Source organism: Puma concolor, chromosome B4 (genome assembly GCF_028749965.1).
Source record: "Puma concolor isolate L17-30 chromosome B4, mPumCon1.1.hap2, whole genome shotgun sequence".
NCBI lineage: Eukaryota > Metazoa > Chordata > Mammalia > Carnivora > Felidae > Puma > Puma concolor.
This window is the reverse complement of record NC_141673.1, coordinates 120,422,041-120,436,242: the sequence shown is the minus strand read 5'-3', so window position 1 is coordinate 120,436,242 and position 14,202 is coordinate 120,422,041. Positions and strand designations below refer to the sequence as shown.

The 14,202-nt window shown below is 37.0% G+C and overlaps 1 protein-coding gene across 1 annotated transcript in view; it reads right to left on the bottom strand.

Moving 5' to 3' along the window:
* Positions 1 to 14,202, bottom strand: part of ARHGAP21 (Rho GTPase activating protein 21) — a 137,790-nt gene that overhangs the window by 22,999 nt on the left and 100,589 nt on the right. The window contains 2 exon segments of the mRNA XM_086714722.1: positions 1,984 to 2,086; positions 2,237 to 2,413. Of these exon segments, the coding sequence (XP_086570848.1) occupies positions 1,984 to 2,086; positions 2,237 to 2,413 (280 nt within the window).

Sequence of the window (14,202 nt, the reverse complement as noted above, 5' to 3'; positions counted from 1 at the left end):
CACAATCTGGCCATCTCTGCAGGGAACAGTGTGTAGTTGGTGCAGGGTATCTTTCAGGGAGGAAAAAGTGAAGGCAAAAATAGGTCACGAATTCAACTCTGCATCATTAGAAAACTTCCTGTTAGCCTGGACCACTGCCATGGCCACACCTCACACAAACTTCCCCCATGTGGTTGGTCCAGGAAGAACTGACTTTATTGGAATATAAGTAATAATCAAATGGAAGCCTCAGAGAATCTTTCCAAAAATACTATGATAAAAAATGACAAATTGTTCTTTGACCGAAGGTTCAGTATCATAAAAATGTCAATGTTCCTTAGGTTAATCTTAGAAATTAAACACTGTGCCATTAAAAATATCCATAAAAATTTAAGAACTAGAACATTGACTTTAAAGTTCAAATAGTAAAATAAACAAAAATAGCCAGGAGAATTTGGAAAAACATAACGTAATGAGAGAATGGCCTTACCAGATGATAAATACATTATAAAACCACCACATAAAACCACCACAATTAACAGAATCTGGTGTACACGAGTAGATAGATAAATCAACTGAACAGAAAGGAGGCTAAAAATAAAACTAAATATACATAATAATTTCATATATAATAAAGATGAAATATCAGTGGGAAAAACATTGTTCTGGGGACAACTGAGAGACACTGGAAAATATAAAGTTGGCCCTTTATCTCATTAATTGGAATAAAATAAATTCCAGATGAATCAAAGTTGCAAATACACAAAAGAAAAAGAGAAACATAAATCTGAGAGGCAAACATGGAAGAATTTTGTTGTAATTCTGGAGGAGAGAAAGGCTTTTTCAGTATGACCTCAAATCCGAAGGCCATAAAAAAGAAAAAATCCTAAGTGTGACTGCAAGGAAAAAGTTTAACAGTTTTGCAGAGTTTAAATAAAAAGAACTTAAGAAAATCAGATGAAAAACACTGAATTGGGAAAAGACTTAACAACACTTATCTCAGAAGAGAGCTCGTTTCCTTTATATAAAGAGCCTCCAGAAGCCAATCAGGAAAACCAGTAGGAAGATGGGCAGAGGATATGAAGAAGCAGTTCACAGGAAAATATAAATATCTCTTAAATATATACGAAGTGATGTTGAATTAATTTAATAGAAATTTTCAAATAAAAACTACAATATGACACCATCAGATTTAGAAAAATCAGAAGTGAAGTAACATGTTGTGCTGGTGAGGAGAAGGAGGGACTTCTATACTCTGTTGGTAGAATTGTGATTTGGTACAAGCTTTATGGAGAGCAGCAGACGATGCATGATGCATATTAATATAAAAAAAATACACATCCCTTGATGTAACAGTCTCTCTTCCAACCATATTCACTTATACACTAAATGAACTATGTACAAATATAGTCACTGAAGTATTGTTTGCAGTAGCAGAAGGCTCAATCAATCTAAATGTCTATTAATAGAATGTAGAATACCAGTTAGATAGATTTTGGTACAGCCATTCAATGGAAAATGAAACAATCATGAAGAAGTGAGCCAGGATTGTATGCACTGGATGATCTCCACGGTCAGTGTGTATAGCATCTATCACTTGTTTTTATAAGTGATTAGGATACGTGCACACACACATAGGAGCCTATGTAAACATGTGTATGTGATTTGATGCATAGAATAGCTCTGAAATAATACAAAAGAAAACAGTAACATAGTCATGTCTGAGAAGAGAACTGGGTGGCTAGAGGCCTAGAGTAGCAGTGATTGTTTAATACATATCTTGCTTGTATTATGTTTGTGTATTACTGATTTTTAAACATTAATTTTAAAAACTCAACTGAATATATTACTGAATAACAATTTTGCTTTATTTTTTTATCTGTATTTCTAATGTTATATAAAGTTAGAAAGTATAAAGGAAATCATTAAAATTCAGTATTTATATGTCACAATCATGCTGAACACCCACAAACAGATACTTAAAATGATATGCTTGAGACTTACAATTTTGCATCTTCTCTGTAATCATCCAGGCCCTCATCATAGGATTTTGATCTTTCAGTCTTTGAGCTGGGCTGGGCATCTAGGCTGGGAGGGCCGACAGATTCTGTAATTAAAATCCAACATTTAGACATCTGTAAGTGGTTTCCAGATCCTCTTATTAGAGAAGAGATCACAGATCACAGTATGCCATAGCATTCTAAGCAAAAAACTGAGAAAGCAGAGATGGTTTGCACAGCCACTCACTGAAACATACCCTGATCATGGGAGAGCTGGCGGCGAATTAAAGGAGCCGAGGTGGTGAGACTGGGCGGGACCGTTGCTATGGAGGGTGCCTGGGGCGCCTGGGGTGCCTGGGGAGTGGAGGCTGAGATGACAGCTGAAGCAGGGATGTGTGCAAGGTCATGATCAATGCTGGGGCTCGTTGGTTCATCTAGAAGATAAAATGAAAATAAATATTGGAGGGGAGCCTGGCTGGCTCAGTTGGTGGAGCATGTGACTACTGAACTCAGGGTTGTGAGTTCGAGCCCCATGCCGGGCTTAGAGCTTACTTTATAAAACAAAAATTTAAGAAAATAAAAAGAAAGGAAATATTGGAATGTTAAATGACTTAATGATCAATAATCAGCATTTATTATTAAAGAAAAACCAGATACAGATTTTAACACTTAACCACTAAATCACCAATAAATGACATAGTTGGTCTGATAAAAATCTTATAATTACTCTAGTAATTCCAAATAATTCTGAGAGTGTGGTCCAAAAAATTAAATAAGTTGCTTCTTCTACCAACCAATTAATACTTTCATTAACTGGCAATCAAGATACCAAAGTTCATAGGTATTCAGAACCTGAACCTAAAAAGCAGAATGATAATCATACACTACCCTAAAAGAATTACTTTCTCATTTTAAATGTATTACCCATCATTTCAGGAAGTTAAGCAAGGTGATGTGGCCAAGGCTTAACTCTCAGAGTATCAATACCGAAAATTTTCCTGTGCACAAACACACAGGTATACCTTCAATTTTTGAGAAAAATGAGAAAGGACAGTTACAGTCTTAGAAAATCTTAACAAAACCCTCTATAAAGAATATGTTATAGGGGCGCCTTGGTGGCTTAGTTGGTTACGGGTCTGACTTTGGCTCAGGTCATGATTTCACTGCTCGTGAATTCAAGCCCTGCATCAGGCCCTGTGCTGACAGCTCAGAGCCTGGAGCCTGCTTCAGATTCTGTGTCTCCCTCTCTCTCTGACCTTCCCCTGCTCATGCTCTGTCTCTCTCCTCTCCAAAATAAATAAACATTAAAAAAAAATTTAAAAAAGAATATATTGTAATGATGAAACAGGGTTTTTGATTTTTTGATATAAAAGATCGAACTATTTTAATTTTGACCAAATTCTAAAAATGCTCTATCATTTCAATAATTGGCATTTTAATCAAGATGACTAATAATGATACAAAATTATAACATGTATACCTACAATCTATAAATTCTGACTACCTTGAGCTTAGTTTCTGTTTTTACAATGTCTTTAAAAGCAGCTCTTTATATCTTAGCAATAGAGAACATTTTAAAATTTTCTCTATGAATCAAGCTTACTAAGTATTTGGTGATTTAATATCTTATGTTAGTGGGCATACAATTTTCTTTTTTCAAAAGGAAGGCGATAACAGGTTTTTACATCAATTGAATAAAGATAAAATTTAATTTTACTACAGATTATAGTATTCTTTAAAACTGTCATTATGACTTAAATTACCACAAATTAACCAACCTTTTCAAATGATACATATCTATACAGTAAGTTAGTCTTATGGGGTCTGCTTAGGGCACCAATCTGTTATAGATTCAGAAACATGGTTATAAATGGGAAAATACTGTATTCTTTAGAAATGATCAGGCATATGTAGGACTGATAAGTACTAATAGTCTGAAGAGATTTCTGTGCAAAAACATCGACAAGAGTGGTGTGAAATATAGGTGTCAAAGAGTGTCTAGGAGATGCCGTGGGATAAATCTTTCAAGACCATTTCATGCCTTGCAAAGTAACTTAAAACATTTTTATATTTGTTTAAAACTAAATTACATGATGGGGCGCCTGGGTGGCGCAGTCGGTTAAGCATCCGACTTCAGCCAGGTCACGATCTCGCGCTCCGTGAGTTCGAGCCCCGCATCGGGCTCTGGGCTGATGGCTCAGAGCCTGGAGCCTGTTTCCGATTCTGTGTCTCCCTCTCTCTCTGCTCCTCCCCCGTTCATGCTCTGTCTCTCTCTGTCCCAAAAATAAATAAACGTTGAAAAAAAAAATTTAAAACTAAATTACATGAAATGAAATTCAAAATGTTCATGGATTAAGCATTAAACAAAATTTCAAAGGTGATTTTTTTTTTTTTTTTATGACTCTGGACTTCCTAGAGGTATGCATTCAATCTATTTTGACTGACTACACTTTGGAGGAAATCTCTGCATTACACTGGGTTGAAATAATCTCTGTTTTAAGCATGTTGTGCAAAAAGGGTTGGGACAGACCCCTGCCGGTCTGGGAGCAAGGGTGAGTGGAGGAGGCCCAGCTGGAAGGTTAGAACGCTGTGCTCACACATTTTAGTCTTTGCATTCTTTAGAATAAACAGATCTACTATGTTAAAGATAGTCAAAGAAAAGCCAGATATGCTTTTAAAATACACAAAATTACATTACCCCACATTTATGAATTATACTAATAAATCCAATTCCTTATTCTCTGTAAAAATGTGAGAACTTTTTCTACTGTTTTAAAAATACCACCGTAATGATTAATTGGAATTATTTTATTTTATTTTTAATGTTTATTTACTTATTTTGATAGAGAGGGAGAGGGCGTGAGCAGGGTTAGGGCAGAGAGAGGGAGAGAGCGAATCCCGAGGAGGCTCCAGGCTGTCAGCGTGGAGCCTGACATAGAGCTCAATCCCAGGAACCGCGAGATCACGACCTGAGCCAAAACCAAGGGTTGGACGCTTAACCGACTGAGCCACCCCTAATTTTAATATCTGCTTTCATTATTACCGACGTATAGATTACATAAAAACAAAAATAATTCATGCTCATCTCATTTTTCAATGTAAGAAAATGGGCACTGTTTAGTTGTCCAAAGAGAAAACCAGTGTGCTGTCAGATTTTCAACTAATTCCTATATTTTTAATAATCAAACTGATTCTGTCAGGTGAAAATAACGGATCATCTCTGTCCTAAGCATATCATATACAACATTAAGATGTTAAGCAAGGCATACAAAACATACTTCTGACCTATCAAGGCTCCAGACTTGCTATTACCAGGCGGCATAACCCCTGAGGGTAACCTAAACTGCATAAAGAACTCACTTAACATATGAGGCCCTAATTGACTTTATTCACTACAGGCCCCATAGCTCTTCACAATAAAGAAAAGGTGGAGGACTCTGAAATTATTATATATTAAAATTCAAAGCGATACTGTTTCCTAACCTGTAAAAAAGACAGACCTGAGTGTCCAAAGTTTTATTTTAGTTTCGGAAAATACTGCTTGCCAAAAATAGATAAATAACTAATTCTCCCAGAAAATATATACTCCATAATTTGGGGTTTTTTTCCAAATAGAGAATACTACAAGTTATTATGTTTAAACTGATTAGTCACATCTGAATAAAAAAATTTTCACTGTTATTTCTTAACAGTTTAAAATTCTAGAAGAACATCTATAAAATTTCACAAATCAAGAAAAATAGAGTGGTACAAAATCAAGGCAGCATATTGTGAAACGATGAATAACTCTTAGAATTATTTTTCAAACAACAAAGAAAAAAAATGGAAGCCCTAATGTATATTGAGAGCTCTTATAAACGGAAAAAACTAAAATCATAACAGAAGAAGAGCAAAGCACATGAAAAGACAAATCATGGAAGAAATACAAAAGCCTGATAAAAACGTGAAAAAAAAATCCTGTGAAAACCTGACTACTAATGAAATAAAACGAAACCAAGTGAAATAGGACAGCTGTTTTTCATCTCACAACCTGGCAAATATTTTCACCTCATGATGTTCTTATCCTATTTGTTCCTCTTCATCTGCAAGATGACTGCAGAGAATGTATGTTGCTAGCTGCCCAGCTCTATCTTTGGGGTTCAGTGGGGTTCAGCAGAGCACCCCCATCCTGTGGATGGGTATACGTGCAAGGCCCCTCGCTCACTGAGTCCACAGTGACTGGCCAAGGGTGAAGAATATGATCCTTTTAGGACTAGTCACACAGTCTCTCCATTGGATTTGATACACAGATACTGAGAAAAGTAGTCTTTTTCTTCCCTTCCTCCAGCAACAAAAACTATAAAAATCAGTAAACTGAGTTGCCAGCGGCCATCTTTTCTACCATGTGGAGAAAAAGCATCTGGGAAGGAAGAAAGCAAAACAGAAAAAGATACACAATCTTGATGACAAATCACTTGAGTATTTGGCCCCAGCCACGCACAGAACCAGGTCCACCCCAACACTTCTTCACCGTGAGCCGACAACCCGTTTTGGCATGAGCTAATATGAAAAAAACTTTCTATCGTTTGTAACCAAGAGAATTCCAACCGACACAAAGGTAGAGCACAGTGTGTTTCTAGTTCCCTTTCACAGACCAGCTTTACTCCTAACACCTCCTGTCCAATGCTGCAGGTTAGAACAGAGGACAAAATGGGCCTTTTCTAAAACAAGCTGAGCTATGAAGAATTTTTCTCACAGTTCACATAATTACTCAAAGAAAGCATGGCATCAATGTAGTTTATATTTTAAAATTATAGTTGAGAATAATTTTATGCAACTCAGTGAAATTATTGGAGTTTTTGGCAAAGACTATGGCAAAATAGTTTCTTGAAGTAACTTTGCTTTTTATTTCACTTCTGCTAGCAAGAGGTAATCCTACCCCCTCCCCAAATAACAGAGGGGTTTAAGGAATGTAAACAGCATAATATTCAAAGATGGAATAAACTGTAGTTGCAAGGGAAGGAGTAAATTTGTGTGAGTTGGAAGAAAAGGTAACTAGTGTAAAAGTGCATATTTCCAGAACAGCCTGAGCGTGTGAGTATGCATATGTGTGCGTGTGTGTGTATATATATCATTTTTACTAAAGATATGGATTAAACAAAATGCTCCACAACAGGGGACATTCACTACAAATGACCTAGAAAGTCAACCTACACCTCAAGCAAAATACATGTTTAAAAATCTTTGAGATTTTTCCTTGTCCTTAAGGAAAAGTAGAATGAATAAAGTTAATGTATTCTTTGTCTAAAAAGAAATTCAAATGGGAAAGCTATCCTTCCTTTTTATTTGCCTTCTGTGATACTTCTACTCAGTTTAAATCAAAGGAAATGAACAGGTTATAGCAGGTTGAATTCTCTTTTCAGCAGGCAAGCATAAGTTCTTTCTTGTGTATTAACAAGTAACAACCGATTAATCTTTGGTAATACCACAGTTTTGTTTTTAATCTAATGTAACCATAACGAACTGAAGGAATTCTAAAAAAACTGGAACTCTCTAGGCAAATTTTCTTAACTTCATTAACAGCAATACCAGTTCCCGAACATCAGGTGGAAAAGTTGTGGGGTTGATAAAAATGGCACACTCAAGAAATGCCACATACATTAAATTAAAAAGATGTGGTTAGAAAGGATGCTTAAAAAATAAGTCACTAAGGGGCACCTGGGTGGCTCAGTCAGTTAAGCCTTCAACTCTTAATTTCAGCTCAGGTCATGATCTCAAGGTTTCATGAGTTTGAGCCCCGCATCGGGCTCCATGCTGATTGCACAGAATCTGCTTGGGATTCTCTCTCTCTGTCCCTCCCCCGTTCATGTGCTCATTCTCTCTCTCTCTCTCTCTCTCTCTCTCTCTCTCTCTCTCTCTCTCACTCTCTCTCTTAAAATAAACTTTAAAAAAATAAGCCACTAATATATTAACATATATTTCTCATCTCTGATCATTAAGCAACAGATCTCTACTTACTGAAACTCTTCATTAGTTATAGCTAGAGTTCCTGAAACTGCAAGTCCTATTATAAACTGATAAGGGGTGCCATCACCTAATTCAAATATCTCCATTTTAAAATAATAATTCAACTCATTATCACAATAGGAATTATTATGGCCAAGCTTCTTTAATAATCAGCTCAATGACATGCATTTAAGTAAACATTTGGCTTTGTGAAAGCCATTTTCAGATTTGGTTATTTTTAATAACCAAAATACTGTATCTTCCTATGAGATAGATGATTTTTTTAAATGTTTTTTTTTTTTTTTTTTTTTTTGACAGAGAGAGCAAGCATGCATGAGAGTGGGGCAGGGAGGGAGGGAGGGAGGGAGAGAGGGGGAGAGGGAAGGAGGGAGGGAGGGAGGGAGAGAGAGAGAGAGAGAGAGAGAGAGAGAGAATGAATCCCAAGCAGGCTCCACACCATCAGTGCAGAACCTGACATGGATCTCACGAACGGTGAGATCATGACCTGAGCCCAAATCAAGAGCTGGATGCTTAACCAACTGAGCCACCCAGGTGTCCCTGAGATAGATGATGTTTTAAAAGACTAAGAAGTGAGAAGAATTTTGAAAACTTTATTCATGCTTGCCATAACTACATGGCAGTGAGTGCTCAAGCAAAGGGAGTGGAGATGTAAATCTAAGCAAATCTAATCTAAGCAAAAATCTCAATCTAAGTTTTAAGTACCAATGGAGTCACATCTTAGTATATGAAAAGACTGTAAGATGAGGAGTATAGTTTTTCTCTTTGTAGATTAGTTGCTTTGTAGAAAGTATCAGTATGTACTAGTATAAAAGAGGGACTGGGTGCTCAGTGCACTGCCTCTAATAGGCGACTAGAGCTCCCAGAGGGAGAAGTGGTGTATAGGGGGATAGTCACCCACTCCCACTCCTTTGGGGTAAATTTTGGACACTATAATCTAGATGTGTATCCCACAAGCTTTAAAACTCCTGAATTGGTTTAAAATGGCAGGACTAGTAAGGTTGTACCAATCTAGTTCAATTTTACATAGGCTAACACTAAGTACATGCATATTGGCCAGCTTTGGGGTGAGAACAAGAAGGGGTATTAGAAATATGGCAAAAAAAAAAAAAAGGGAAATATATTTGAAATGAAATCTGAGTGTGGGTAATACAGCTATAGTTTCTTTATATCAACAATTATATGAGTAGTATAAAGAAATGTAGAAAGTCCACATGGTAGAATACGTCTGAAGTCCTACTATCGTGATGTCAAATTACTTATGAGGTGATTACTCATTTTGTGTTTTGTGTTTACTCGTAAAAGAAGTCAAAATTTATTTTCAGTACTTACTGTGAAGCTTTATAAACTGCGGGTGGGGGGTAAGCAAATTACTGTCAATGACTGATATTCTTAATTTAAGAACAAATAAAATGGTTTATTTTTTTCACTTCTCTAAATCTTTGTGAACCGAAAGAAATATTAAACAATAAATCTATAACAAAATGTTGGAAGATTTTCTCTCTGTAAGACTTATCATTTGCTCTGTATTATAAATAACTAAATAAATGAATTGGCTCCATTCTCTGGTATTTTGGGAATAAAGCCAAGGCACTTATTATTTTTTGCATTCATTTATAATGTTTTCAAATAACAAAAAATAATTTTAAAAAATTTGTCTTAATGTTTATTTATTCCTGAGGGAGAGACAGAGCATGAGTGGGAGAGGGGCAGAGAGAGAGAGAGAGACAGAGGGAGACACAGAATCCCAAGCAGGCTCCAGGCTCCAGGCTCCAGGCTCCTGGCTCCAAGCCGTCAGCACCAGAGCCCGACGCGGGGCTCAAACTCACAAATCACGAGATCATGACCTGAGCCGAAGTTGGACACTCAACCAACAGAGCTACCAGGGCGCCCCCCAAAAATAATTATTAAAATCACAGAAATTAAGATTCTGGAGTATGATAATATAAAAGCAAATCTTGATTTCTTCCCTTTAAATGTTCCATGAAATACCATGAAGTATATTCTCCAAAGTGTTTTATGATATATTAAACAGGGATACTGTAAATAAAAGGGCTCATGGTCAAATATTTCTGAGAAAAATTGTATTATATCCTACCTACCTAGAAAATATAGAGTAGCACATCAATGAGTCTAAGAGTCTTATGGGAAAGACAAATAAAACTTGTATAGCTATTTAAACCCAGCATTTCTCAATTTATTTGATCCCTGTTTTTCTTTTTTTCTCCTTAATCAAGTGGAATTAATGTTCCCTGAAAATATACTGGGAAAAACTGCAAATAGTCTATTTTACTTCATTTCAGTGCTGATGTCTATCCCACTTTTATATATATAAAATTTTTAAAAATAACTAGATTGGAAAGAGAAACACGTATGAGTCAGGTAACACTCTAAAATGATAAAAGGATGTCAATATTAAGTTACAGAACTTATACTTAATGAAATCTAAAAGTTCTTTCATTGATCAGTTACTTATCTATTCAACAACACAGTCTCTAATAAGTACTTTTTGGACTTCCAAGGTGAGAGTGCAGGATTTGGGTTACTGAAGAGCTAAAACCTTTTGCAGTAAAAAGGCAAGTATATTGGGGCATCTGGGTGGCTCAGTCAGTTACGTGTCCAACTCTTGATTTTGGCTCAGGTCATGTCTCAGTTTGTGAGTTTGAGCCCTATTTGAGCCCCGCATTGGGCTCTGTGCTGATAGTGCAGGGCCTGCTTAGGATCCTCTCTCTTGGTCTCTGTCTGCCCCTCCCCTGCTCATGCTCTCTCTCTCTCTCTCTCAAGATAAGTAAATAAACATTAAAAAGAAAAAGGCAAGAATATTAAGCAAAAGAAATTATACTTTTGATATTATGTTCTAAAAATTAGATAAATATTACAATTCTTTTCAATGCCTTTACTTCCAACAGCATACAATTAAAAACTCAGGAGGCCTGGCATTATTCCACCAGGGCATAGAAACTTTTAAGAATTCTTGTGTTGTGGACAACATTTACATATAGAAACATCGGGAAATAAATACTGTCTTTGTATTTCAGTTTGTTATCCTGCCCTATTCCACTGGTTATGGTATAACTTACACACTACAGTAACCATATGCTATATATTAAGGTTTTAGGAGGTAAATATGAAATTGTACTAAAAAGTACTTAAAGGAGACTGTGATCAGGACTAGTAAGTTGAGCATTTTTATTTTTAGTGACTAAACAAAATAGTTTATTTTAATAATGTCTCTAAATCCATATGCATATAGAATTATAAGGATTTTTATTTTATATATTAGCCAAAGTTCTCTCTTCAATAGCAGTGGATTTTTTTTTAATGTTTATTTATTTTTGAGAGAGAGCAAGAGGGGAGGGGCAGAAAGAGAGGGAGACAGAATCCACAGCAGGCTCTGCTAGGTCAGCACAGAGCCTGACAAGGGGCTCCGACTCACGGACTGTTGAGATCATGACCTGAGCTGAAATCAAGAGTTAGATGCTTAACCAACTGTGCCACCCAGGCACCCCTAACAACTGAGTTTTTGATTTATTCAGTGCATAGATAACTAGGAAGAACTATTAAAAGATATACCTAGCATATTTTTTATTATTCCAATATAATCTGATTATATTATTCTTATCAAGTAGGAAGAAAATACAATGTCATTATTCTGGTATAATCTCATAGGCTTATCAAATAAAACCACAAGTTGTAGGGACTTTTATGTTTAAAAATAATCATAAAACAATCGTTAGTCTTCAGTTACTTTCTAAAAAATATCTAGATGATGTATAAGATTACATTTATGGCAAAGTTCTATTCTCTGAGCTTGGACTTAAGGGTATGGATATAAATTTGAGTACAATTTAGGTTGAGATTCCCTGCAATGTTTATAACTTGAATATATAATATTTATAAAAAAATACAAGTTACACAGAACTTTCTTAAAAGGTTTCTGCGGGCCTGGGTGGCTCAGCTGGCTGAGCGTCCAACTTTGGCTCAGGTCATGATCTTGAGGTTTGTGAGTTCAAGCCCCACAATGGGCTCTCTGCTGTCAGTGAGGAGCCCAGTTCAGATCCTCTGTCTCCCTTTCTCTCTGCCCCTCCCCCACCTCTCGCGTACGCGAACGTGCACTTTCTCTGTCTCAAAAACAAACATTAAAAAAAAAAAAAAGCTGATTCTGATAGTGTTGCCTGACTGTCCAATAGCTCAGTAGATTTAAAAAGTTTCTCTAAAAGGGTGCCTGGGTGGCTCAGTCGATTAAGCGTCTGACTTCGGTTCAGGTCATGATCTCATGGCTCGTGAGTTCAAGCCCCACATCGGGTTCTGTGCTGACAGCTCAGAGCCTGGAGCCTGCTTCTGATTCTGTGTCTCCCTCTCTTTGCCCCTCCCCCACTCACTCTCTGTCTGTCTCTAAAAATTAAATAAAAACATTAAAACAAAAAGTTTCTCTAGAAAAGAAAAAACCTTGAAATGTTGCTCAAAGAGAAGCACAATATACTATAAAATTATGGAGAACTCTTCATGAACTTATGGGGTAACAGGATATGAGTACAGGCCGTGGCTTCAAAAGAAGGCCCCTGCATCACACAACTCCAGGGGGCGCTCCTCACAATGCATCTATATAAATGGTGTCCTCTGGAGCTGTGCTCTGTGTGATGAGGCTGAGTCAGAGGGCCAAGTGTCAGTCTCTACTGTCTATTAATTGTGTGACTTCAGGGAAGTTATTTAATCTCTCTATAGCTTAAACTTCTCATTATTAGGGAAAGGTAATTCTAAAGACATACAAGATAATCCTGTGAGCAGATTATGTGTGTTAGAGCTGCATAGTAACTATGATGAGAACTTTTTATTTTGCTATACATTTAACCATCATCTCAAACATTATCCTTAGCCTATTATTTCAACAAATATCATGTTGAACATGTCAGGCAGTGTTCTAGGTATTGAGATTACAGACGTAGACAACAGATCTAAAATCCTGGCTCTCATGTAGCATATGTTTTAGCTCTACAGAGAAACGTGTAGTAAAAAATATAAAACATGTCAAGTGGAAACAAGCAGTATGAAGATAAATAAAGTAGCTTAAGGGGATAGAGAATGTCAGGTTCTGTGTATGTTGTGGGGGGGGGGGTACCTATTTTAGACAGGCTGGTGAGGAAAAGCTGCTTTGATAAAGTACTAACTTGAGCACAGACCCAAATGCAGCTAGGGAGTCTTGTGACTATCTATGGAATGTGTTCCAGGGCTGGGAACTGGCAGTGCTAGGGCCCTGAAGCATGCCTGGCATGTTCCAGAAGGGCAAGGAGGCTGGGGTGGTTGATGATGGGTTACACATGCACAGAGGACAGGAGAAGTGATCAGAGAAGTGGAGGGTGTTGTGGGGCACATCACAGAGGGCCCTGCAGGCCACGGAAGGATTTGAAATTGTATTCTGGGTAATGAGGAAAGTAAACAGGGGTTTCTGGTCAGAGGAGTGGAATGATCTGATTTACACTGTTACTTTATTATTTTAAGTTTATTTATTTTGACAGACACAGAGACTGTGCAAGTTGGGGAGGGGCAGAGAGAGGGAGAGAGAGAGAAAGAGAGAGAGAGAACCCCAAGTAAGCTCTGCACAGTGCAGAGCCTGATGCAGGGCTCAAACTCATGAATGGCGAGATCATGACCTGAGGAGAAACCAAGAGTCATAAACTTAACCATTGACTGAGCCACCCAGATGCCCGATTTACATTTTTAAAACACCACACTGGCTGCATTGTGGAGAATATATCTAGGGTGCATGGGAGCAGACAAAGCCTAAGTAAACCTAACAGCTGTTCCATATTGGGGCACATGCTTGTAATTTAAGTAATTTTTCCAAACCTATCCCAAGATTTACTCCAAGACAAAGTAACTTGCCAACGAGGAGGTCTATTCATTCAAGCCAAAGAAATAAGAAATAATAAAGTAAAAAGCACTGCATAAATGAAAGGTCGATGACTAATTATTAACACTGTTCTACTTGGCTTTCGGTTCAGATATTATCGTTGACTAGGTACGATTTGGTTTGCTGAGTCCCTTGGGCCCAGATAGGGAAATTCTGTCTTATTCAAGAAAAAGAAAAAAAAGTATTGAGAGCATAATGTTAAAATAAAAAAGGCAAACTGTCACTTGAAATAATTTTTGAGGGTAAGAGCTCATGGCTCCGGTCTTAGCTTGGTGCAGGAGATTCAGAACAAGTGTTTTAAAATCCGAG